Genomic DNA, 23,323 nt, shown 5'->3' on the forward strand with positions numbered 1-23,323 from the left:
GTCGTCTAATCCCATAGCTTGGAGGCCATCCTACTTCATGTTTGGGAAATGGACTGGCCATTCATCTTGCCACTACCAGTCGATGCTCTGTGGGCCCCACCATGATGTATGTGTTTCATCCATACCGTCCACCCATTCTTCCATGTCATTTTAAGGTATGAGTCCAAAAATGAGTTTGATCCAAATCTCAAGTGGACTGTGCCGTTGGCCCTAGGAGGTTTTTAATGGTGTAATTCAATCACTATTGTTTTTCCATGGTCTGATCCACCTGAGATTTATATCTACCTCATTTTTAGGATAAAAGCCCTAAAATTATATTTCAAAATGGATGGACAGCATGGATAAAACACATACTTCATGGTAGGGTCCACATAACACCGACCACTAGCTACTTGAAACAAAAAGTAGAATTGCAGAAATCCTTGTCTCCGCGCTGATTCCAAGAAAGGGTTTTGCAGCCCATACCTTATGTGAGTCCCAAACAGACGTTGGGATGATCCATAGGATCTTAAAACCCACTCCCACCAAATCTTATTTAAACCCATGCTCCAAACGCCCCTCAGGAATTTCAACATCCGGTCAAGGGTTTGAGAACTTGGTGAAATTCCACTACCGCGTGAGTGTGTGTGGGGTATATGTGCGTGTGGTTTTTTTTTTTAATAAATAAATTTTTTTTTTTAAAAAGTGTTCCTTCCATCTCTCTCCTTCTCCAATCCCATATGGAAAAGCTTGTACTGACTACAATGCCAAATCAATAAACGTACACATAAGGTATTATTATACAAATATTCCAACAGAAAGGGGAGGACAACCAAATTATGAACATTTAGAGGGAGGATTAGTATAGGTTTGTCACATCGCCAATCTAGTGTCCGACATATGCGCGCTGCATCCCAAATTTTGCATGGAGCGGAATTTTCTAGGTATATTTTTTTTTATTGTATCCAACTAATAGGTTTGTAACATGCACACCAAGCCAAAATAAACTTTGTTTCCTCTCTCTCTCTCTCTCTCTTTCTCTCTCTCTCTCTCTCTCTCTCTCTCTCTCTCTATATATATATATATATATATATATATATATATATATATATATGAAATGCTCACACACAACTAGTTGGACCGTCCAACTAGCTGTCTGAATTAAATGCTAATTAAGGTTAATAAATGATGTCTATGGAAAGTTAATTAAAGAAGTGCAGAGTTGCTGGCTTGGGATGGCTCCACCATGGTGTTTATGTAAAATCCATCCCGGCCGTTAGATAAGTCACCCCATGTTACACCAAAATCCTGAAAATCAAACCTATCCATGGTTCAAGTAGACTACACAATCGAAAATAGTATGCAGGAAAAACTAACCCTCAAAAACGTTTCTCTTGGTATGGCCCACTTGAATCATGTATCAGCTTGATTTTTTTTTTCTTTGAGCCCTGCATGGAATTACACATCCAATGATTGGAGCAGATCGCAACATTACATTGGGCCCCATACAAAATATATGGTGGGCATTGCTTTCGACTATTAGTTCTCGGAAATGTGCAACGCTACCGCCTACTGAGGAGACGGGACTGGATACGTGTTACCGGAATGACTAGTAGTGGGGTGCTTCTCAGACTATGGGGCCCACCTTCATGTATGAGTTGTATATCCACGCCATTCATAAGTTTTTACACATCATCTTAGTGCATGGTCTAAAAAATGTAGCAAATATAAATCTCAAGTGAACCACATCACAAGAAACAATAGACATAGAGCGCCTGCCATTAAAAACTTCCGAAGGCCCATCGTAATGATTTTTTGCCATCCAACTTGTTGATAAGGTCAGAGAGACCTGGATAAAGGGAAAAAACACAAATATCAGCTTGATCCAAAACTTTTGTAGCCCCCACAGAGTTTTTAATGGTTAATTACCACTGTTTTCCTGTGGTGTAGTCCATTTGAGATTTGGATCTACTTCATTTTTGGGATCATGTATTAAATCGATCTGGAAAAACTAATGAACGTCCTTGATATACAACACATACATGAACATGGTCCCACGGTCAGTGAAACACCCACTAACGTGTGATACAGGATTACAAACCAACATTGGAGTTACAAACTAACTCAGATCGAAGAGCAACACAGCAACCCAGGCTGGTGCTGTGTTGACGTGGAAATTTCTGGGAGCCAATTGGATATTGAAGGCTTTGGTGGATACCAATAGGCTGTTTCCTTCCAATAAATGCTCTTCCAACAAGATCTGTTAGTGGATGTTTTCCGTTTAAGATGTGAACGCACTCGGCCACGCACAGGTAGTTGTTTATCTTAAGAAAAAATGGATGTGGCCTGTTTCTTGTGCTGGGAACCCAAGTGGGGCCCACTGTGATGTTTGTGAGAAATCTTACCCATCCATCCATTTTTTGAGTTCAATTCAAGACATGAAGCCACAAATGAACCGTTTCCAGAGCTTAAGTGGGCCAAAATCATGATAATTGAACGTCCACAGTTGAAATATTCATGGGCCACAAAAGTTTTGAGTCATGCTAATATTTGTGATTTCAGTTCATCCTAGTAAGAATGAAGTTATTAATGGTATGGATGGCTTGTAAACATCACTGTCGAACCCAGGTAGATTTTAACGGTAGGAATTTCTCTAACCACATTTTCCTTTAGTACGGCCCACTTGAGCTTTAGATACGGTTCCTTTTCCTTTAATACGGCTCACTTGGGAAATTTCTGCTTGTGGCAAACACAGGATTTGAAATCTTCTTAATAACATGTCACTTGTACAGGACATTAGCACGGTCAAAAGTACTAGGCCGTAGCATGAGGATCACCTGGTCCTCTCATCAAGTGGACCACACTGTTGGAATCAATGGACGATTGGTGGTTTGAAGCAACATAAAGACACTCTTGGTTTTGGAGTCTTGTTTTAATGTTGAAGATCATTTACATAGTGAAACTCACCATTGGATGTGGAAAAAAAAAACCACCTTAGATCGAGTTGATTTTATCATTGATCATTTCACTCTGCTCTCAATGCCTATACAAGGATTCTAGCCAAGAAATTTCCCACCATCTGCATAAATAGTGTATCCTGGTGCTGTGAAATTAGATATGAACTACTTTTTGTGGGCGTTGCCGCCCGATGGTGGGCCATCTGACCACTTCTTCGATCAGATGGAGATGTCAACATATTGATATGAAATCATTGGAAATTTTCAAGGGCTGTGATTGCTTCTCTGTTGTATTTTGTTTTAAAATATATATTAAAAAAATAAATTTCAAATATTTCAGTTACTCTCTAAATTTGAAATTTCTGTTACTTTCAAGTTGCAAGTATAGTCTCACATTATATTTTTTTAAGAAAGTTTTCTTGTATATAAGATGATCTTTTTGTCTTGGAGCTTGAGCCCTATTCCGGAGTATGTGAATTTAGTCTCATAGGAATGTCAATAGCTCTTATATATGACATTAACCACACATGCGCACGCACCACGCCGATCCAAGTTCGCATGCAGTATGATAGTCTATTTGATTCAACCAAATACTCCGACATTCTCTCCTTTATTTATCCCGAGCGCTTGTGCATGTCTTAATTCAAAAACCCAAAAACTCAAATTGATATGTAGTAGGCTTTGGTGAAGCATCCTAGGAAAATCCATATAAAAACCCGAGTTCAACCATGGGCGGCGCCGTCCGAGGGCCATACTCGACTAGCTAACAACGACTAGATGTACGTTTGTACTTAACATTAGGGTAATTAAGTTCAAGCCACCATTTCTACAAATGATGATAGGTTAGGATCGCAACTGCTACTAGCCCTAACGCCATCTGAGATCCGAGGGAAATTTTGAGGGCCTGCCCCTCTCGGGAGTGCCCTGAAACTTTGTAAGGGACTTAGACCACGCATCAAGGGTCCACTAGCCTCGAAACTATAAAATAATATCTGTCTTACTAGGCTCGACGTCATCATGGGAGCCGGACCTGGATGGTGTCAAGAACCGCTCAACTTCAGCCAAAGGGTAGGTGCATGAGAAGCACAAATGCCCTGGGAGAGAACCAGAAACTTAAGTGAAATGGTTTGTCCACTCTTACGTGAAGTTGAGAGTTTTGGACTGTCAGTTTACGGCCAAACTTTACAATTAAGGTAAGGATAATTCCTCGCACACATTTGTATAATCGCAACCCCGATTAAACACTTCTAACTATTAATCTGACACAGGCTTTCCACGGCCGATCTGTGTATCCGATCGTGTTGAGACTGTCCTAGCATGGATCCATTGGTGGGGAACCTACCTCATGGTGTAGATGAGTCTGCGGGCCCTCATGGGGGCCCCGTTAGTTAGAAATGATCGCCGGCCATAGGGTATAAACGTCAAATAGAGTGACCCTAGGGCCATTTGCACATCATCCGGAGCTATAAATGACTCCCAATTTGCACAATTTCCTCCCAATCCAAATTTAGGAACCCTAAAGTGGGAGAGAGAAGTGAAAGAAGAGATAAAGAAAGAGAGAGATCGAAGGAGGGCTTGCTACGAAGGGTGACCCCTCTTCCGTTTGACTTGCGATTCTAACCACAACCACTGTCAGAACTTCTCTGACGACGATATAAGGTAAAACTACAAACCTTCCTTGTAGATGTAGGTCTTCAAATGGGTTTTCCCCAACCCTAACGAACCCGTGTACTCGTATAGGTGGCCAACAATTCTATAAAATAATATGTCTTACTAGGCTCGACGTCCATACACTAGATGTATGTTTGTACTTAACATTAGGTTGCGATTTATCAATGCTAACATTCTATTTAATTATTTATGATTGCTATATAGTATGTGCATTATAACTTAGGAGTATTTCGATTTCTGTCCAATAAATTGTAAATTGTAGTATATTGATGCTTATGTGTTCGATAAAATGCCTAAATGAGTAGACTACTAAAACTTAATTATCAAATGTCAATCTTTGTGTTACAAATTCTAGTTGACTTGATTTAAATAGAAATTAGGACTACAAGAGTAATCTGGGTAGCCGGTAAATTTCTAGACATGGGTTGACCGAATTAGACTAGCCGCCTCTGCAAGTTCGATTGATTTGGGTCGAACTCGGATGACTGACAGTGGCTGGGCCACATAGAGTGTTTACGCACTCCATACCGGTTACGTTGATGTTCACCTGCACCAACCGAAATTGCCCAAAGAACTGACTGACCTTTTATATGTTCACCATATATGATCACAATTACTTGAATATGGGGCACCCCCTTACCATTGTTAAGGTCCACTATTAACCATTTGTATCGCGATCCTCAAGACTGGTGAGCCAGGCATGGTGGTATGGGACACCGTGTCTGTACTGTCAGCTTACGCTGAGGCAACGAGCCTCCCCGTAGTGACCACGAGCATTTCCCTTATAACTTGTCTTTCATTTGCGCTCAGTTGGGAGTGACGAATCAAGAATAAAAGAGCGGGAATGTTGCGGTCGTCCTACGCCTAGTGATTCAGATGAAATCGATGATTAAAATGAAGGTATTTTAACTTCCCCAAATTATTGGATGAATAGGCATAATTAATCACTCGGCTAACATGACCATTCATCGCATCGCACTGGTATAGAATGTGGTGAATTAGGCATTGAAATCATGTGTTGAGAGTGTTGTCATTTGCGAACCAAGTGGTCGGAGTCGCCTGTTGAGAGAGTGTTGGATGGTGAGGGCATGCCATCATTTCATAAACTTCATTATTTGCATTAGTAAGAGTAATTAAGAAGTGTTTGTTTACATTATTTTATCATTCTTGTACTGTTATACTTAATAACCTGTGTAACTCATGCTTTACGGAAGCACTGAGTTAATCACTCACTCCCACTATAGGACGGTGTTTTAAAACACCAACCAGACGTTGATATAGATGCAGGGACTATCGAGGCTAATGTGCTGGAGTAGACATTCACGGATGAGGAAGAGAAGTTCTCCTACTTCCAGCTCTCGGACGGGCCGATGTAGGCCGTGCACTTCTCGACAGGGAGCGTTGGGAGCACAGGCTTAGCTGGACGTCGCATTTCTACATTTTTGTAATTTTTTTATAATTGTATATTAAACCCAGCTTGGACCCATACTCTAGAAGAAATCACACTATATATGTTTTGATTTACACATTTGCTTTAATAACATTTAATCTAGAGTATAATACATTGTTTAGTATAATTTTATGCATACTCTAATGTCTAATGTAGAAGTAATCGAAAAGTCGGCTTCTACAAAGCATAAGTGATGCCTAAAATCTTGGGAGTAGAGCTTTGCTCAACCCTCGAATTCAAGGTGTTACAAGTTGGTATCAGAGCATCAGTTTAGGATTAAACTGGACCATGGGTTATGGTCTTACCATAATGCATTCGTTGACATAGATGGGAGCGGTGAAACTTAACAATGTAAAAACCCTAGGATCGAACCCTTAGTTATTTCGAGTGATCGGGCCTTAGTTTAGAAATTGGACTTAGAAGGGACTTAAACTAAGACAGAGTAGTGGTGGTAATATTGAGGATAGGGCCTTGGAACACTGAGAGGTGTTTCGGCCCGCACTCAGGGAAGAGCTCACAAAATTCGGTATCGCAACTCGGTGTAGCAGGGTTAGGTGACTAAAATAGCTCGTCCTACCCCAAAACCATATATGGTATGTCCGATCACATATTTCGGTTAGTGAGATATGTTCGTTTTGAGTCCTGACGGTCGAGATCATCTTTGCTTCCAATCGGGCCTTTCTTTGGCCCACCTCAACTATGTGATGGGAAAAACAGAGTCAGAATTGGAAAGAGGGGGTAGAATAAAGTAGGAAAAACCAAACTTCGCCATGAACCGATGCCTCTTTGCCCAAATGGGCCACCGCCGACTCAGAATTGGCCTTGTTGACCCATTTTAGGGCCATGTACCTACTCGACTTGACATTTTCGGTCCATCTTAACCCCGGAACAGACGAGAGAGGTTGGAAATTATAAGAGGGGAAGAGATAGATTAAGAAAAATCTAACTTTGCCACAAACCGATGCCCCATTGTCCAAATGGTCCACCGCTGTCTTCAATTGGACCTTTTTCGATCTATTTAGACTATGGAACGGACGAGAGAGATTGGAAACAGAAGGAGGGGAAGAAGTAGATTGAGAAAAGCCTAACTTTGACGCAAATCGATACCCCATTACCCAAATGGGCTACCTCCAACTCTCGATCAGGTCGAAAATGCGGAGAAGAGAGAGAGATGAGCAGCAAGGTGTGTTGCTGCCTCAGAGACAACATGTTGTCGCCCAAAAAGGGGTAACAACCAGTGTTGTCACCACAAGGATGGCGCGCCACCTCTGCTGGAGGCAACAGGGGGCGGAGCCATTGCAGGCGCAGCGTACCACCACCCCACTCTGGAAGCCGTAATGGCGTGCCCCCGCCACACTCGCGGTACTGCTGTTGCTGGAGGGTAACAGCCCGCGATGCCATCGTCGCCGCTGCTTCCGGTTGGCTGACCGAGTGCCCACACGAGTGGGGCCCTTTAAACCCCAAAGAAACCCTCATTTCAACCATTCCTCTCATTTTTCCTCTTCTCTCTCAAATCCCTAAACCTCTAAAAATTCCAAAACCTATCTTCCTTTCTCAAATCCCATCTTCTTCCCTAATCTCTACTATTCTTCTTCTTACTAAAACCAAACCCATTCTCCTTTTCTCAATGTCTACAACCCAGCTTGACCCATCTTCACATCTCCTTCTCAATCCCTACAACTCATCACAACTCATCCTCTCTTCGCACATCTTCCTTCCCTACACTTTCACATACCTGTTTTTCATCTAATCCATTCTCCAAGACCCCAAGCTCTTTCAACCTTCTTCACAAATCACAAGTCCCCCATTTCCTCCCTTCAAAAACCCATCTCAAAACCTCTACCCACATCTCATCCTCCAAAACCCCATTTCCCCAAGGTTGGAAGGAAATAACCCTTCTAGGAGTTATCTCATCCCTTTTCTCCATCTCCTTGATTCTTTTCCTCATGGGGAAAAGGAAAGCAGCTGCCGATGAGGTGGGGCCGAGCCATCGTACATGGACAAAGAAAGAGAACGAGCCACGTTCGATGGCGGCTCCTAGCGAAGCAGGGCCAAGCCGTGAGAAGCGCTCAAAGCAGATTCACGACGAACAATCGACGATAGCTCCTCCCGCGCAACCCAAAGTGGAGCTAGGCAGGTTCTAGAAGCAGAAAGTTGTGTTTGAAGTTTCTGTTGAGGACAACCTATTCGGCGAGTACGAGTTACTCGAACACCTCCTGCACAACATGTAACATCCAGGATTTTTACTGTTTTGGATTTCTAAAAATCCTTAAATTTTTTTATGTAATTAACTTATATTATCACTTATTGACTATTGGCACTCAATGGTAGTTTATACACAGGTGATACCAGTAAAGAACCACACAAGTCCGATTAATCAACCATAGGGAGCCAACGAATTTGCCCGATCACTTGAATATCAAGTTTAACCCCATGATTTACTCATGTAGGGCCCAAATCCAACCGACCCATTGCTAACTAATCAGGACAATCATAACTAAATTAAAGATCTAATCGAAGCCGAGTCAAATAAGACCCGGATCTTGATTAATAGACCAAATCAACACCATTACTCTTTTAGCCTAAAACCGACGGTTTAGAGTAAACATAATCAAATCTCCACTTTCACTACTTATAAATAGGCCACACTATGAACATAGTTAATCCTAATCCTAATCATTACTCACGAGAAATCTCAATACTTAATTCTTTCTAGAAATGTCCCGATTTCCTGAACAAGCTCTAGACCGCTCGTTGGTGGGCCACTAGTTCCAAAACTATAGGATAATATCCGTCTTACTGGGCTTGACGTCTATCGTGGGAGTCAGACCTGGGTACTATCCAGAACCGCTCAACTTGAGCCAAAGGACAAGTGCATGAGAAGTGCAAATACCCTAAAGGAAGGGCTGAAACTTAAGTGAATTGAGTCGTCCACTCTTATGCAAAGTTGAAGATTTCGGACCGTCGGTTTATGACCAAACTTCACGCGTAGAGTAAGGATATTTTTCTACTCATATCCATATAGCTGCGGCCCCGATCGACCATCGGTGACCATTGAATAGACTTCTAATTATATATGTCGATCTGCGCATCAAAATGGTGGGCCGATCATATCCATACATAGATCATCATTAGGGCTAGCTATCCTATAGTGTATATCAATATGTACGCTCCATAGTGGGCCTTAGAGGTTAGAAGGACCCTCTCATAGGGCTAGTATAATAAAAACCTAGCTCTTGGGGCCATTTACACCAAAACTGGCCCTAAAAAGGGCTTCTTTGGGGCACCCCTCTTCCCATAGGAATTTGCATTTTCAAAGGAGATGAAGAGAGAGAAGAGGAGAAGAAGAGAGAGTAGGGTGGGGGAGGCTTTAGTGCTTTTCTTCATCGGTCTCATCCAATCAAGCCTTAGCGTCGATCATTTTCCTCCGTCGAATCCGCCTCATTCGCGATTGGAAGGTAAGAAACAAAACTTACTTCCTAACCTAGGTTTTTCTAAAGTAAATTACATGAATCTTATCTAATTGCTTCTAAATTGATATAGGAATCATTTTTCCCAAATTCTCTAACCCAAGGGACGCCATGAGTTGGGCGAAACGTCACAAGGTGTGGACTATTATTCTTAGGTGGCCTAGCACCAATTTTAGTATGATTCTAATGATTATGATTGCTTAGATGATGTATTTGAAGAATCTAGAGAAAACCTAAGTAAGACCTTTTATTTTAGATTCTCTCAACCAACATGTATTGATTATGGCATGTTTGTTGTTTCTCAACATGATTGGACATGAATTGGTGAATGCATGATCATTTATTGCTTGATTTTTGTGTGATGATCCCTTTTAGCTTGTATGTTACATTAATCCTTGTTGTATACGTGTGTTTGCATAAGTCCTCAATGTATGTTATGCTAGCATTGATCCTTGTTGCATGTTTGTTCTATGAATGATTCATAGCTCTTGCCTTCTTCACTAACCCACATGACACACATGCACTTTTATTTCATAATATAGTTAGCATTTGCATTGTAGAAAAATTTAAATTTTTATGGTTGGAAATATAAATGCATGATATCGCTTGTATTAGTTGATAACCCTAATTGTTGAAATGTTATTGAATACCATCCAAACCCTTGGGTTGGTCAGGAATCTGAGGGGAGAGATGGTGGTCCCGTTGGTAGGACTATCCTGAGGCTAAACCTGTGGATTTGGGTAGGTACGTATGGGCGACAATGGTTGGACTACATGGGTCGCTTATGCCCTATGTTGTTTGTCACGTACTCGCCCGAACTCGTGCGATCTAGTCTACTTACTGACCAACCATGTTTGTTAACCATGTCTGCTCACGCCTGAATGGAACCTGGGACACCCTTCGCCCACTGAAGCCCATTGATAACTGTTGGAAACTGATCCACTGTCTCGAGAGCCGGACATGATGGAATGGGACACTTTGTCCGAGCTGTCGGCCTACGTTGGGGTGACGAGCCTCCTCGCTGTGACCACGAGCGATCCCTCTACTAAGCACTCCCCATGTGCTTGAAGTCGAGAATGAGGAACCCGACGGGATCAAGGATCGCAGGATCTTGGCCTCGCGCGTTGAGGGGCCTTAGCCTCGCAACTAGTTAAGGGCATTGATATCGTGGGGTGTACTAGTTTTTTCAATCTGCTGGATGAACGGAAATAACTAAATACTCGGTTAACATTATTCATACATTGCATTGACTAGGATTTGGCGACTCGGCAGTTGAAGTCGTAATGAGGGAGTACTGGTCATGTGCGATCGTTAGACGGAGTTGCTCAAGGGAGTGTTGTGACGAGGTCATGCATCATATCATATATCATGCATATGCATTAACAAGATTAGTTAAGGATTTATGAATGTTTATTTTTCATTAAATTCATAATATAATTAATGTCTGATGTAACTTAAGATTAGTAGTACCCACTGAGGTGATCACTCACTCCCACTCTGGGACGGTGTTTTAAAACACCAACTAGACTCTTCAGTAGCTGCATGTGACATTGAGCTCGAGGAGCCTAGTGGCGCGAGTCTTGAGGAGGAGGACGAGTTGTCCTATTTCCAGCTGATGGGCGGTTCTCCATCGCCCTAGTAGACGGAGCTTGGATCGCTGGGAGTTGGATTCAGCTCACCATTCTTTTGGACATATTTTGTGATTTTATTGGGCAACGCTTTGTGCGACCCATAGTTATAATTTTTGAACTTGTAAACATTTAACCTCTTTCATTTTAGTAGACTAGTTGTGGTTGTGCTTCATGTTTCCAGTAATTTCATACTGCGCATTTAAACCTGATTAAACATAAATTAGCAAAAATTGGTTATAGGTGATACCCGGGAACTTGGGAGTCGAGTGTACACACGACTCCCAATTTTTAAGGCGTTACACAACAGGTGGGCACACACGTTCGAGGGTACTTATTATGCCGATGCGGGCCTGGTAAGGGCATTCTACGCCCGGATCCATAAACCAAGTCTCGATCCCTTGGGATTCGACATCCCTTACAACAGGCAGGTAGTCCATATTGATGTAGAGGTCATCCCGCGAATACTCGACGCTCCCCTGGGAAGGGCGCATATCGATGAGAAGAATATGAATGAGAAAGAGACTTGATCACGCCATACCGGTTGCTCCACCACATTTGCACGTATAACGTATATCCAAGGACGAACAACAGTATCGAGTGCTCCTGTTATATGATTGAGTTCCTTTACCAAGTGGGCCACAGGGAGGAAGTATTCCTTCCCACTATTGTGCTTGCCTAAATTATGAAAGTGGCAATGACAACTCAGAAGACTTTAGGGCTCCCATCTGGTCATTTGATTTGTAAGATTGCTCAACAGTACGAGTTCAAAGGATCCAATGGGGACCCCGAGCCAGTGAAAGTCATCAATGAAGACACTCTTAACCACATGAGAGTGGGCCCAAAGCAGCGAATAGCTTGACTCGAGGAGTTTGGAGACGAAGCCAATGAAGAAGAAGAGGAATAAGAAGAGGAGGAGGAGAATGAAGAAGGAGACAGAGACGAAGAGAAAGCTTAAGTTAAGGGTGAGGGGACATGCGAAGAACCCTTTGCTTCGCAGGAAATACGAAATTGCCTAAATGCGCTTGAAACCAGGATGGACGGGATAGAGCAGAGGTAAGAGAAATGGAATAATAAGTTATATCGCGTAATGAAAGCGATCTTGTGGTGCGTGCAAAAGGAGGGAGTGCCCTCTCCTTCGCCTGACTTCGAGGACCAGTAAGCCTTAGCTCTAGTGTCATAGGCTTAATAGGACTAGTGTTGTCACTTCCTCTTTCCTTCTTTTCTGCTTATGTTTGGTAGTGTGTTATAGCTAAAGCTTTAATTCTTGTTTTTATGTTGTTATGTACTTGGTGTCTTTAATATGTCGATTGCATAGGATTGATGTATTAAAAGACCTCACTTATGAATAAAATATTGTAGTTAATAAATTTGTATGAGTGAATGTTGAGCATGCCAAAACATGAGATTTTTGCTTGCCCGGCAGTACCACGTGACTCCTTAGTCTGTTTAACGCGCCCTGTATTGAATATAGGAAATGCCTCCCAAGGGCAACCGGACTATGATACGTCTTGCATACGGTGGATTGGTCGACGGGGCCCATCCCCTCACTGATAGCCAGTAGAGCCCTAGCTTGGGTCCAGAGAGTGAGACACTGCCGGACTCGCAACCAGCCATCGGTACTATGACTGGGACCGTGCCGGACTTACTGTTGGTATTGGGGTAAAACCACGCCTCATCCTCGATGCCGCCTACATCTCAGGCAACCCCATCCTTAGATATGATGCGACATATGTTGCTCCTAATGCAATAACAACAACAACAACAGTAAACCCTAACAACACTAGTGGGGGCCATCACCCAAAACCTGAATGCGGCCCCACCGGTGCAACATGTGCCAACTCCCATGGTAGTGGCGACGAGCAGGTTGTTTGAGCGCTTCCAGCGCCTTCAGTCGCCCACCTTTGAGGGCACTCATCGGCTTGAAGAGGTCAAGTATTGGCTAAACCAGATATCTAAGATGATAAAGTCACTGCACTGCTTCGAGGCGGAGCAAGTAGAACTCGTCACCTACGGGTTCGAAAAGGAGGCTGGCATGTGGTGGGACAATGTTCTAAGGATTGTCTCGACCAAATTTGTATGGACTTGGAATGATTTCGAGACGCGCTTCCCTAACAAGTATCCCCCCTCACCTATCGCAATGAAAAAGAGGGCGAATTCCTCTGCCTTCAACAGAGAGAAATGACGGTAGTGGAATACAAAAACCGCTTCACGGAGTTGTCGAGACACGCTCCCCTGATCGTGGCCAATGAGCCGACGAAGATGCGCGGTTTTCTAAGGGCTTATAGGCTGACATCCGTACCAAGATGTGATGTGTGAACATCCACACATATGCCGATCTTGTGGACATGTCCTTGTGATCTGAGCAGGATGGTGAGCGAGTGTCCTGAGCGCACTTGCAGATGGGCCCGAGGCCTAGGGCGGAGTTATAGTCTCCACCGCTTTTCGACAAGAGGCCACGAGTGAATTTGCCCCTAAGACTCATGGCCCAGCCGGGCCCACAGACGCGGTTCGACCGTGTTTGCACCTATTGCAATAGGGTGGGCCACACCGCTCCCTTTTGTTTCACTAAGATGAGGGACAATGGCTACGCGCCACCCCAACGTATCAACCGCTAGCCCCCTTATGCTATTACAACCCCTCCTTTGTGAGCGGTTGCACCTGCTCAACAATACAATTGGCCCCCTGCATACTAAAACAGGCTGCCCCAATGGCCTATGACTCGCCGCCTAACTATTCGCAACAGGCACATGTACATGCACTAGCCGCTGAGGAAGCTAATTCCGTAGTTGTGGTGTCACTAGCATTTGAAGTCACGGCCCACATCCAAGGTACACTTGTGTTTTTTTAGTGGACACAGGGTCTATTGTTTCTTTGGTATCATGTTCCACAGTCAAGCGTATAGGGTTAGACACCACCCCTATGCCAAGAGTGAGGGTTATCGTTGCGGCAGGAACCTTCTCGGATGCCACTAAGCTCTGTAGGGGTTGACCTATAGATTTAGGGAGCAAAGTGGTGTGCATCGACCTAATTGTAACCAAGATCCACTACTATGATGTCATCCTTGGCATTGATTGACTCACCGAGATGAAGGCGGAGATTGACTATGAGTCTCGGCTGGTGACGGCCCATGAGACCAAGGGTGCATCATTCACCTTCCCAGTCTAGGTCGGCCACCCCTTTCGGATCTGCTACTATGCTTCCATGTTAAAAGGCCATGATGATCCATCGTTTGTAGCCATACTAGTAGTCTGAGATTTCATGGATGTATTCAGGACGATTCCTGAGCTACCTCCTCAACGAGAAATCGACTTTACTATCGACCTCGTGCCGAGCGCAACGCCCATCTCCTTGCTGACCTATCGCATGCCTCTATGTGAGATGGATTAATTAAGTACCCATATCAATGATTTATTAGCATCTGGCTTCATACAGCCGAGTGTATCACTGTGGGGAGCTCTAGTATTATTCGTAAAGAAGAAGGACGGATCGTTACGATTGTGCATCGATTATCGTAAGTTGAACTGCATCACTGTGAAGAACAAATACCCTCTGCCCATAATATATGACCTGTTGGACCAACTGAAGGGAGCCCAGTACCTCTGCAAGATAGACTTGTAGTCTGGGTACCACCAATTGTGTGTTAAGAAAGAAGAGGTGCATAAAATAACTTTTAGGACTAGTTTCGGGCACTGTGAGTTCCTCATGATGCTGTTTGGACTCACCAATGCACCAACTGTATTCAATGATTTGAAAAAGAGAAAAGAAAATAATATTTTCGTCTTTTTGTTTATGTCTTTGAATATGGAGTATTTTTATTTGGAGAAACGACATAGTTATAAAACAACCCAATCGTCATAATCATTGAATCAACTGTGGATAGAGCATAGCCCATAAATTAAAGAGAGAAGACAATATTAGCTATATGTTTTTCATTTCTAAATTAGACCACTCACTCATCAATCTAATCTAGATATATGATCCGTACAATGGCCTAGAATTTGGATGGTTTGGATATCTATACATCAGTGCCACATGTGAGGATGATGAATCACTGTCATTTTGTAAATGGGACAACTAACATAGGAGTCCATCCCAATAAAAATGATACTCTAGTAAAGTGTGATGGATGATACACAATCACTTAGAAATTACTAGAATTTACACACGTGGCATGCAAAAAAATCAAATTAAGCCATCTTAATTTGAAATTTTCAACTAATCTTATTTCAATAGTGTGACCAAAGAAAGTGGGTTCCACAATTTTCTCGGTTTGATTTGAGCTAATGAGTGGATTCCAAAAATTTACAAATGTGGCATACAAATAATTCAAATTAAGCCGTCCAAATTATGTATTCAAGTATAGATGCATCACAATCCAAAAAAACACATGTATTTGATAACCAGACTACTGGATTGGTGGACACTTATTGTATGGTTACAGATGAAAACTATCCCATGGTCCTACTTTGAAGTAGGAGTGTCTGCCAATAAGAGGCTAGGATTGTTCAACTAATCTTATTTTGGAAATATAACTAGATAAAGTGGGTTTCACAATTTTTCTGGTTCGATTTGAGTTAATGCATCGCAAGTATCCAATTTCTCTATGCTTGTGTATCAAGCTTCATACTCTATTAGAGTATCAAATAATTTCCCTAAAAATAATATCAGTACCACAAAAGGAGTGTGGGGCTAGCATAATGCATGTTCCTTACATCCATACCATTCATTCATACTGAAAACTCATTTTAGAGTATGATCCAAAAAATGAGGTAGATCCAAATCTCACGTGGACCATAGTTATAGGTGTACACGAGTCGAATCGAGTCGAGCTTGGCACAACTCAACTCGGCTTGGCCACTAGCTGACACTCTGCACCTTGAAAATCTAACTGTATGTAAAACAGCAACATTGGTTTTATAGGTATTTCATCAAACAACTTCTAAGCAACATAAATTTTTTTTTTTTTTAAGGATATTTGTTTCATATACATACCTTCCTTGCAACCAGCCGACGCTTTTTTGAGTCATTTCATCAAACACTTGGTGAGCAACATCAATATCAAAGTAACCAAGTCACTGAGTTGGTTCAATCCGAGTTCAATTTGAGTTGGGTTTGATCCGAGTCAAGATGAGCTCAGGCAAGCTCAAACTCAAGTCGAAATTTTTTTGAGCTAAAAATTTAGCTCGACTTGGCTCGAACTTAATTTCGAACTAAGTCGGATCGAGCTTTTTCAAGTCAAGACGATCGAGCTAACCGAGCTAACTTGGTTCCTATATAGCCCTAACTAGGGGTGCATACGGTACGGCTCGGTTCGGTCCGGTTTTGGGGTGAAACCGGAACCGAACCGTTCCTTACAGTTCCAGGATTTTCGGAACCGAAACCGGACCAAGATTGTTAGCACCTTAAATCGAACCGGAACCGGACCGTGAAAATCGGTTCAGTTCCACGGTTCTGGGCTTTTTATAATCCGGCCCAATTGCATGTTCTATTTTATAATTCATTCGTGTTGTAATCCACTTGATGAATGGTTTAGATATTGTATATGGTATGAAAAAATACATTTATGAAAACGAGTAAAGGATGCATTGTAAACCATAAATCATCAGTCAAATATATAACTAAAATATATTGTAAACTCACAGTTCCAGGTTCGATTCCACGGTTCGGTTCCAAGTTTGGTTCCACGGTTTGGATCCACGGTTCGGTTCGGTTCTACCTACCCCTAAATTGGAACCGAACTAAACGGTTCTTTAATTTTTGGAACCGGAACCGGTGCACTCTAAAACCGGACCAAACCAGACCGTTTGGTCAGTTCCACGGTTTTACCGGTTCGATGTGCACCCCTAGCCCTAACCATACTACAGGAGAAACAATAATAATTGACAATAAAAAACTTATGGTGGGCCACGAAAGTTTTGGACCAAGATGTTATTTTTGTGGTCTATTCACTCTGCTCTTTGTGACCTTATCAACAAATTGGATGGCAAATTAATATTATGTGGACCCACGAAGTTTTTAACGGTGGAGATTTAATCATGACAGTTTCCAGTGGTGTGGTCTATCTAAGATTTGTATATGCTTCATTTTTTGCATCATAAACTAAAATGGGTTTTCAATACATATGGACGGCGTGTATGTATGTCACATACATCAATGTGTGCCCTACCGTCAGGGTCCCACCCACCTCGGTGGATCCGGAATCCCCAAATGCCGCGCCCCAACAAAAGCTACCTCCAGGCCGAAAGCAATCGGAAGATTCTCTCTCGAGGTGCGCTCATATGGTCATATGGCACTGATACCGCCCCAACTTGTGGTGGCACAGGCCTCTAAGGGCTCCGCATCAACTACAAATACCATCCACTCCGTCCATCATTTTTTACACCTCATTATTACCATTGAAATTAAAAATCAGATAATAAGAAACTTATATGAACCACAAAACAATGAACAACGAAACATCATGGTTAAGATCTCTAAGTTCATATGGTATGATCCATCTGGATTCTAGAACGGAAGGATTTTTATTATTTCCATTCATCGTAGTGAGGATCGTTTGATAAATGAATTAGATGTCATATAAACAATACAGTGGATCCCACAAACATTGAGAAAACTTTTATTGGTTGGATTTTCCCTCTCAACATTTATTTTTAGTGTGGCCCATCTGAGATTTCATTAGATCTGATTTTTGTTTTCATAATCAAAAATCGAAGTTCAGACCTAATGGACGGGGTGGATCATATGAAAAGTTGACATGGGCCCAGAGCAGCACGGTCGTACAACAAAGAGGACTTCCACGTATGAGCGCACCTCTTTATTTTTCAGAGCAATATAAATAAGCCTTTCAGCTCTTTAAAATCATCAAGCAAAGGCATTCGCAATGGAAGGAGCAAACATTTCCAATCCAGCGGAAAAGAGGTACGTATATCTCCCTTCCACTTTTCCCATACACGCTCTCACACGTGCAGAGCCCTGCCCATCCACACGTGATAACATGTGTCAATATGGAATGCATGTGTAAAATCCCTGATTTCCATATTCTTGCATAAAATCAGGCCGTTTAATCCGGTGGAACTTTATATTGAACATTTTCACCGTTATTTTCAGGTGTGCAGTTGTTACAGGGGCTAATAAGGGAATCGGATTGGAGATCATTCGCCAGCTGGCATCCAACGGTATTACCGTCATATTAACGGCTAGAGATGAGAAGAGAGGCTTGGAAGCTGTCGCAAACATCAAAGAATCTGGGCCGTCTGATGTTGTTTTTCACCAGTTAGATGTGAAGGATTCTGTTAGCATTGCTTCGTTAGCCAATTTCGTCAAAACCCAATTTGGGAAACTTGATATCTTGGTAAGAAGTATGGAGTTGTTATTCTTTGATCTGGACCTTTCATCTAGTGGGCCCTTTCCAACTCGGCCGAGTGTGCTCGGTTTTAGTTGATATTTAGGACCGGAAATCCTCTACAACACCTGTTTTTACACACAATAAAGCTTTGTGACCCCATCATGTTGTCTATTTGAAATCCACTCCGTCCATCAAATGTGATGCCCAATTGTAGACCGTGGGAACAAAATTCATCCACACCCACAACTCAGGTGCACCACACCACAAGGAACAGGTGGGATGGGAAGCCAACCATAGGTTTGTGTGGAGGGCGACAGTGGTATGAATCTTTCATCAAACCCTTTCATCGTATGTGATTCACTAGGATGAAGGGATGGTAAGAAAAATTCATTCTGATTCAAAACTCAGGTGGGTCACACCATGCCAACTTAAAAGTTTTAGCCCAATTTCACATTGCTCCAATTAGCGCGGCCCATCTAAGCTTTTTATCTAACCGATCTTTCTTATATATAAGGGTTCTCAACTGATGGATGAGATGGATTTTAAATATACAACATGGTAGGCCCCACATAACCCGAGTCTTTCTCGCCTCACATAAAATAGGTGGTGTTGGAGTGTAAAACATGGTCTTTTGACTCGGCGACTCGCCCAACTCGTTTTTGGGATGACTCGTTCACAACCAAAACTGAGTTGACTCGCCCGAGTCAGCTATTACTCAGACGAGTCGTGAAAATTTTATGTTTAAGAAAGAGAGGGTATCATGAGAATTTTATTCTACAATGCAGGTGAACAATGCTGGCATCCATGGACTTGTAATAGACTCTGATGGTGTAACAGCTTTACGACTCCTAGGTGGTGAGGTGAGACTCATGGCTAATTTTCAGTTTTATACAAGTGGGGCCCATTATTCAGTGATCTAAACCGTTAATATTAAGGTCCCTACTGTGAATTTCAATACCCAAAATCTCCTTTAAAGTTGGCCCACTAAGGAACGGTAAAGAAAGAAAATACATCAATGGTTTTGTTAAATATTTTTGGCTATGATCTTTGAATTTGATGATCTTTTGTGCATGGACCATCCAATATGTTACCCACCATACCAACGTTTCAGATCGTTCAACCATGGGCCCCACTTGTTCAAATTTAAAGCTCAAATGCATTATATAATATGTACGGCTGAGCATTTTGCTGTACCTGGTAAAATGTATTAATGTAGATGTGGGGCCCATCTTTTCGATGATCTAAATCGTCTGGACAGTGAGCAGAACCCAACGGTGAATGGGAGACCCAAAAACATCTCTCATCAAATGATCCTGACCGTCTACTTAAGCATTTGTTATATATGGACGGATGTCACTATCTTCATGGTACGGCAGGGATACTTTTAGGGGAGAAATTGGGACATCGCCCACTGCATGAAGGGCCAACAGATAAGTGGATCTGGCTGCAAAAAGGTGGGACCCACCATCTGAACCATTGGGCTCATGGACATCCAAGTCCGGTCCAAGATCGAACCAACCAGGTCCATTCCCAGGCCGGCCCAGCCCAAATCCATCTCAGGGCCAGGGTGGGCCCACCATCTGAACCATTGGTTAAGAACATGAAGCTTTTCACTGAGTATCCAAGCATCATGGAAAAACCATATTAGAATTGGATTGCGAAATGAACGGTTTGGATTTTGATTGATGCAGATGGATGAAGAGAAAATGAAGATAGCAAGGGGATTGTGGCAGGAGACATATGAAATGGCAGAAGAGTGTCTGAAAACCAATTACTATGGCAGCAAATCAGTAACTGAAGCTCTTTTCCCACTCCTTCACTTATCCAAATCACCCAGGATTGTGAATGTTTCATCCATGGGGGGGAAGCTGGAGGTAACAAACTCGCCTGAAATGTGTGGTCCACTTGCTTGTTATGGCATGTGGGTATGAGATCTGGGCCATCTATCTGGTGGACCCTGCTGTGGATTTATGCTCGCCCAAAAATCATGCCATTTGGCTATAAGGCTGGGTGTTGTTGTATGTGATAAATGGACGGTCCAAAGGAGTCCATTACCCATCTGTGACTGATGTATCAGCATCATATACACATTGTCGGCCCCACCTGATGAGAAGAAGCAAGTGTTGATACGTGAGATGAGCATGGATTGCTGACTTGGACTCAGTCACGTACGATCCGGCCCAACTGAGTCACAACTGACATGTTCGAGTCACAACTCGACTCCCGGCCGGGATGAGTTGGTCCAAGGTCTTGAGTACCGCTGGCCATAACTAGGGGTGCGCATCGAATTGGTAGAACCGTGGAACCGGACCCAAAAAAAATAATCAAAGAACCTACTAGTTCAGTTCGGTTCTCGGTTTGGGAGTATGTACGACCAAATCAAATTGTCAACCGATCCGTAGAACCGAACCGTGGATCCGAACAGTAGAACTGAACCTGGAACCATCCTCTCTCTCTCTCTCTCACCCAACGAACAGCCACCTTCTGCTCACCCTCTGCCCACCGGCCACTGCCCAACGATCCCCACCCCCCCCTCTCTCTCTCTCTCTCTCTCAATTGAGCTGGATTATAAAAATCCCAAAACCATGGAATCGATCTGGAACTGAATTTGTTTTAACGGTCCGGTTCCGGCTCAGTTCTAGGGTGCTAATGGTCTAGTTCCGGTTCTAATTCTCCTACAACCGTTGGGAACGATTTGGTTCCGGTTTCACCCCAGAACCGGACCGAACCGACCCGTGTGCACCCCTGGCCATAACATGTCTCGTGCAAAAACCCACCCGGAATTCCATGCTCATGTTTCTCACACGTTGTTGTGTTGTTGCACGTGTTTGAGATCTAGGCCGTTCATCAAGTGGCCTCAACATGCACGTGACATGGACCAAAAATCAGCCCTGTACAGTCATACGACAGCCACGGGAAAGAATTGACTACTGTCTGATGTATGCCTGCAGCCCATACAATATATACATACATGGCCCACCCAATGAACTGCCAAGATCTCACACAAGGTCCCACCTTGTCATTCAAAATTGCAAATTGAACACAATAACATTTCCAACCCTATGGTTTCAGCTCATCCCCAATGAAAAGTTTAAAGAAGAAGTGAACCATGTTGATGGCCTAACCGAGGAGAGATTAGATGAATGGCTACAATCATATCTGAAGGATTTCAAAGAGGAACGGTTGGATAAACATGGATGGCCCACCACAACATCAGCATATATAATCTCAAAAGCTGCTCTCAATGCCTATACAAGGATTCTAGCCAAGAAATTTCCCACTTTCTGCATAAACAGTGTGCATCCTGGTGCCGTGAAAACAGATATGAACCACCTTTGGTGGACGGAGACCCTTGAAGAAGGCGCTCATGGGCCTGTTATGTTGGCGTTGCTGCCCGATGGTGGGCCATCTGGCCACTTCTTTGATCAGATGAAGATGTCAACATACTGATAGGAAATCATTGGAAAATTTTAAGGGCTGTGATTACTTCTCTCCTTTGTTTATCCTGACCGCTTGTGCATGTCATGTTTCAAAAACATGAATTTAAAATAAATAAATAAATAAAGAGTTTTTTATTTTTTATTTTTTTTGAGTTTAATCCCACATCTGAATTTTATTGATTGAAGAAATAACATAGTTGTAAAGCAATGTCGATCCACCAAATAACATAGATGGAGCATAGCCCAGAAATTAAAGAGAAGACAATATTAGCTATATGATTTTTATTTCGAATTTGGACCACTCACTCATCAATGTAATCTAGATACATGATCCATACAATGGACCAGAATTTGGATGGTCTGAATATCTGTACGTCAGTGACACACGTGAGGAGGATGAATCACCATCATGTTGTAAATGGCATAGAACTAACACAGGAGTCCATCCCAAGTAAAAATAATACTCTAGCAGAGTGTGATGGATGACACACAGGAACTTAGAAATTACTAGAATTTACACAAGTGGCATGCAAAAAATTCAAATTAAGTCATCTTAATTGCAAGAATTTACAAATGAATTATCCCATGGTGTCCTACCTTAAAGTAGGAGTAACTAGGAAACTCATTAATAAACAGATTCAAGAGTTTTTAATTAAAAAAATAATAAAATTTCCTTGAAATGTAAAAGGACATTTGATGGCTGACTAAATGCGTGGTCACATGCGTGTCATACCTATCTAAGAATATTACTACTCCAATATGCGAATCATAATATGCAATTATCCACCAACAAAAGGATCCTATTGAGAAATTATTTGAGTGGAAAATACTTTCCAAGAAAATAATATTTTTACTTGCTTTTTAATTCTAGTTCACCTTTTAGTAGAAAATGGTTTGCAATATAGTTGTATCATTTTTCTTAATAGGGTTCAGATCATCTGTTCGCCACAAGCATGGATTCCTGTTTGTTGCAATGTGATTTGAACACATTATCACTAGCTAAATACATTTAATGCAATATACAACAGTCTATAATAACATGAACCAATCACATTCTAATAAGTAGGAAGTTCCTGTTTGTAACAAACTTAAGATTTAAATTCTTCTTAAGGACATACCACCAGTGTAGGACATTGGTGTCATTAAAAGCACTAGGCCATGGCATGAGGATCATCTGGTCCTCTCATCAAGTGGACCACACTGTTGTAATCAATGGACGATTCCTCTTCCAGTTTTCGAGAGAGCATATCTCGTTTTGGAGAAAAAACATACAATTTCGTATGAGAATTAGATTGGTAGATCGATGGTTTGAAGCAACATAAAGGCACTCTTGGTTTTGGAGTGATGTTTTATTGTTGAAGATCATTTACAAAGTAGAAC

At 42.3% G+C, this 23,323-nt stretch overlaps 1 protein-coding gene across 1 annotated transcript; it reads left to right on the forward strand.

The window, feature by feature from the left end:
• The first annotated feature begins 17,935 nt into the window (after positions 1 to 17,935).
• On the forward strand, positions 17,936 to 22,321 carry LOC131230892 (salutaridine reductase-like). The gene is made up of 5 exons (XM_058226917.1): positions 17,936 to 18,076; positions 18,266 to 18,509; positions 19,289 to 19,363; positions 20,195 to 20,377; positions 21,576 to 22,321. Exons 1-5 carry the CDS (start codon positions 18,039 to 18,041, stop codon positions 21,951 to 21,953), a joined length of 918 nt encoding a protein of 305 aa, XP_058082900.1. The 5' UTR covers positions 17,936 to 18,038; the 3' UTR covers positions 21,954 to 22,321.
• Positions 22,322 to 23,323: the final 1,002 nt, after the last annotated feature.

This window comes from Magnolia sinica, chromosome 17 (assembly GCF_029962835.1).
Source record: "Magnolia sinica isolate HGM2019 chromosome 17, MsV1, whole genome shotgun sequence".
Lineage (NCBI taxonomy): Eukaryota > Viridiplantae > Streptophyta > Magnoliopsida > Magnoliales > Magnoliaceae > Magnolia > Magnolia sinica.

Bases quoted from the DNA above. Each gene is read 5' to 3' on its own strand.
- LOC131230892 (XM_058226917.1), top strand. From the start codon at position 18,039: ATGGAAGGAGCAAACATTTCCAATCCAGCGGAAAAGAG. The intron at 18,077-18,265 runs GTACGTATATCT...CGTTATTTTCAG, and splicing joins TCCAATCCAGCGGAAAAGAG to GTGTGCAGTTGTTACAGGGG. The intron at 20,378-21,575 runs GTAACAAACTCG...CTATGGTTTCAG, and splicing joins CCATGGGGGGGAAGCTGGAG to CTCATCCCCAATGAAAAGTT.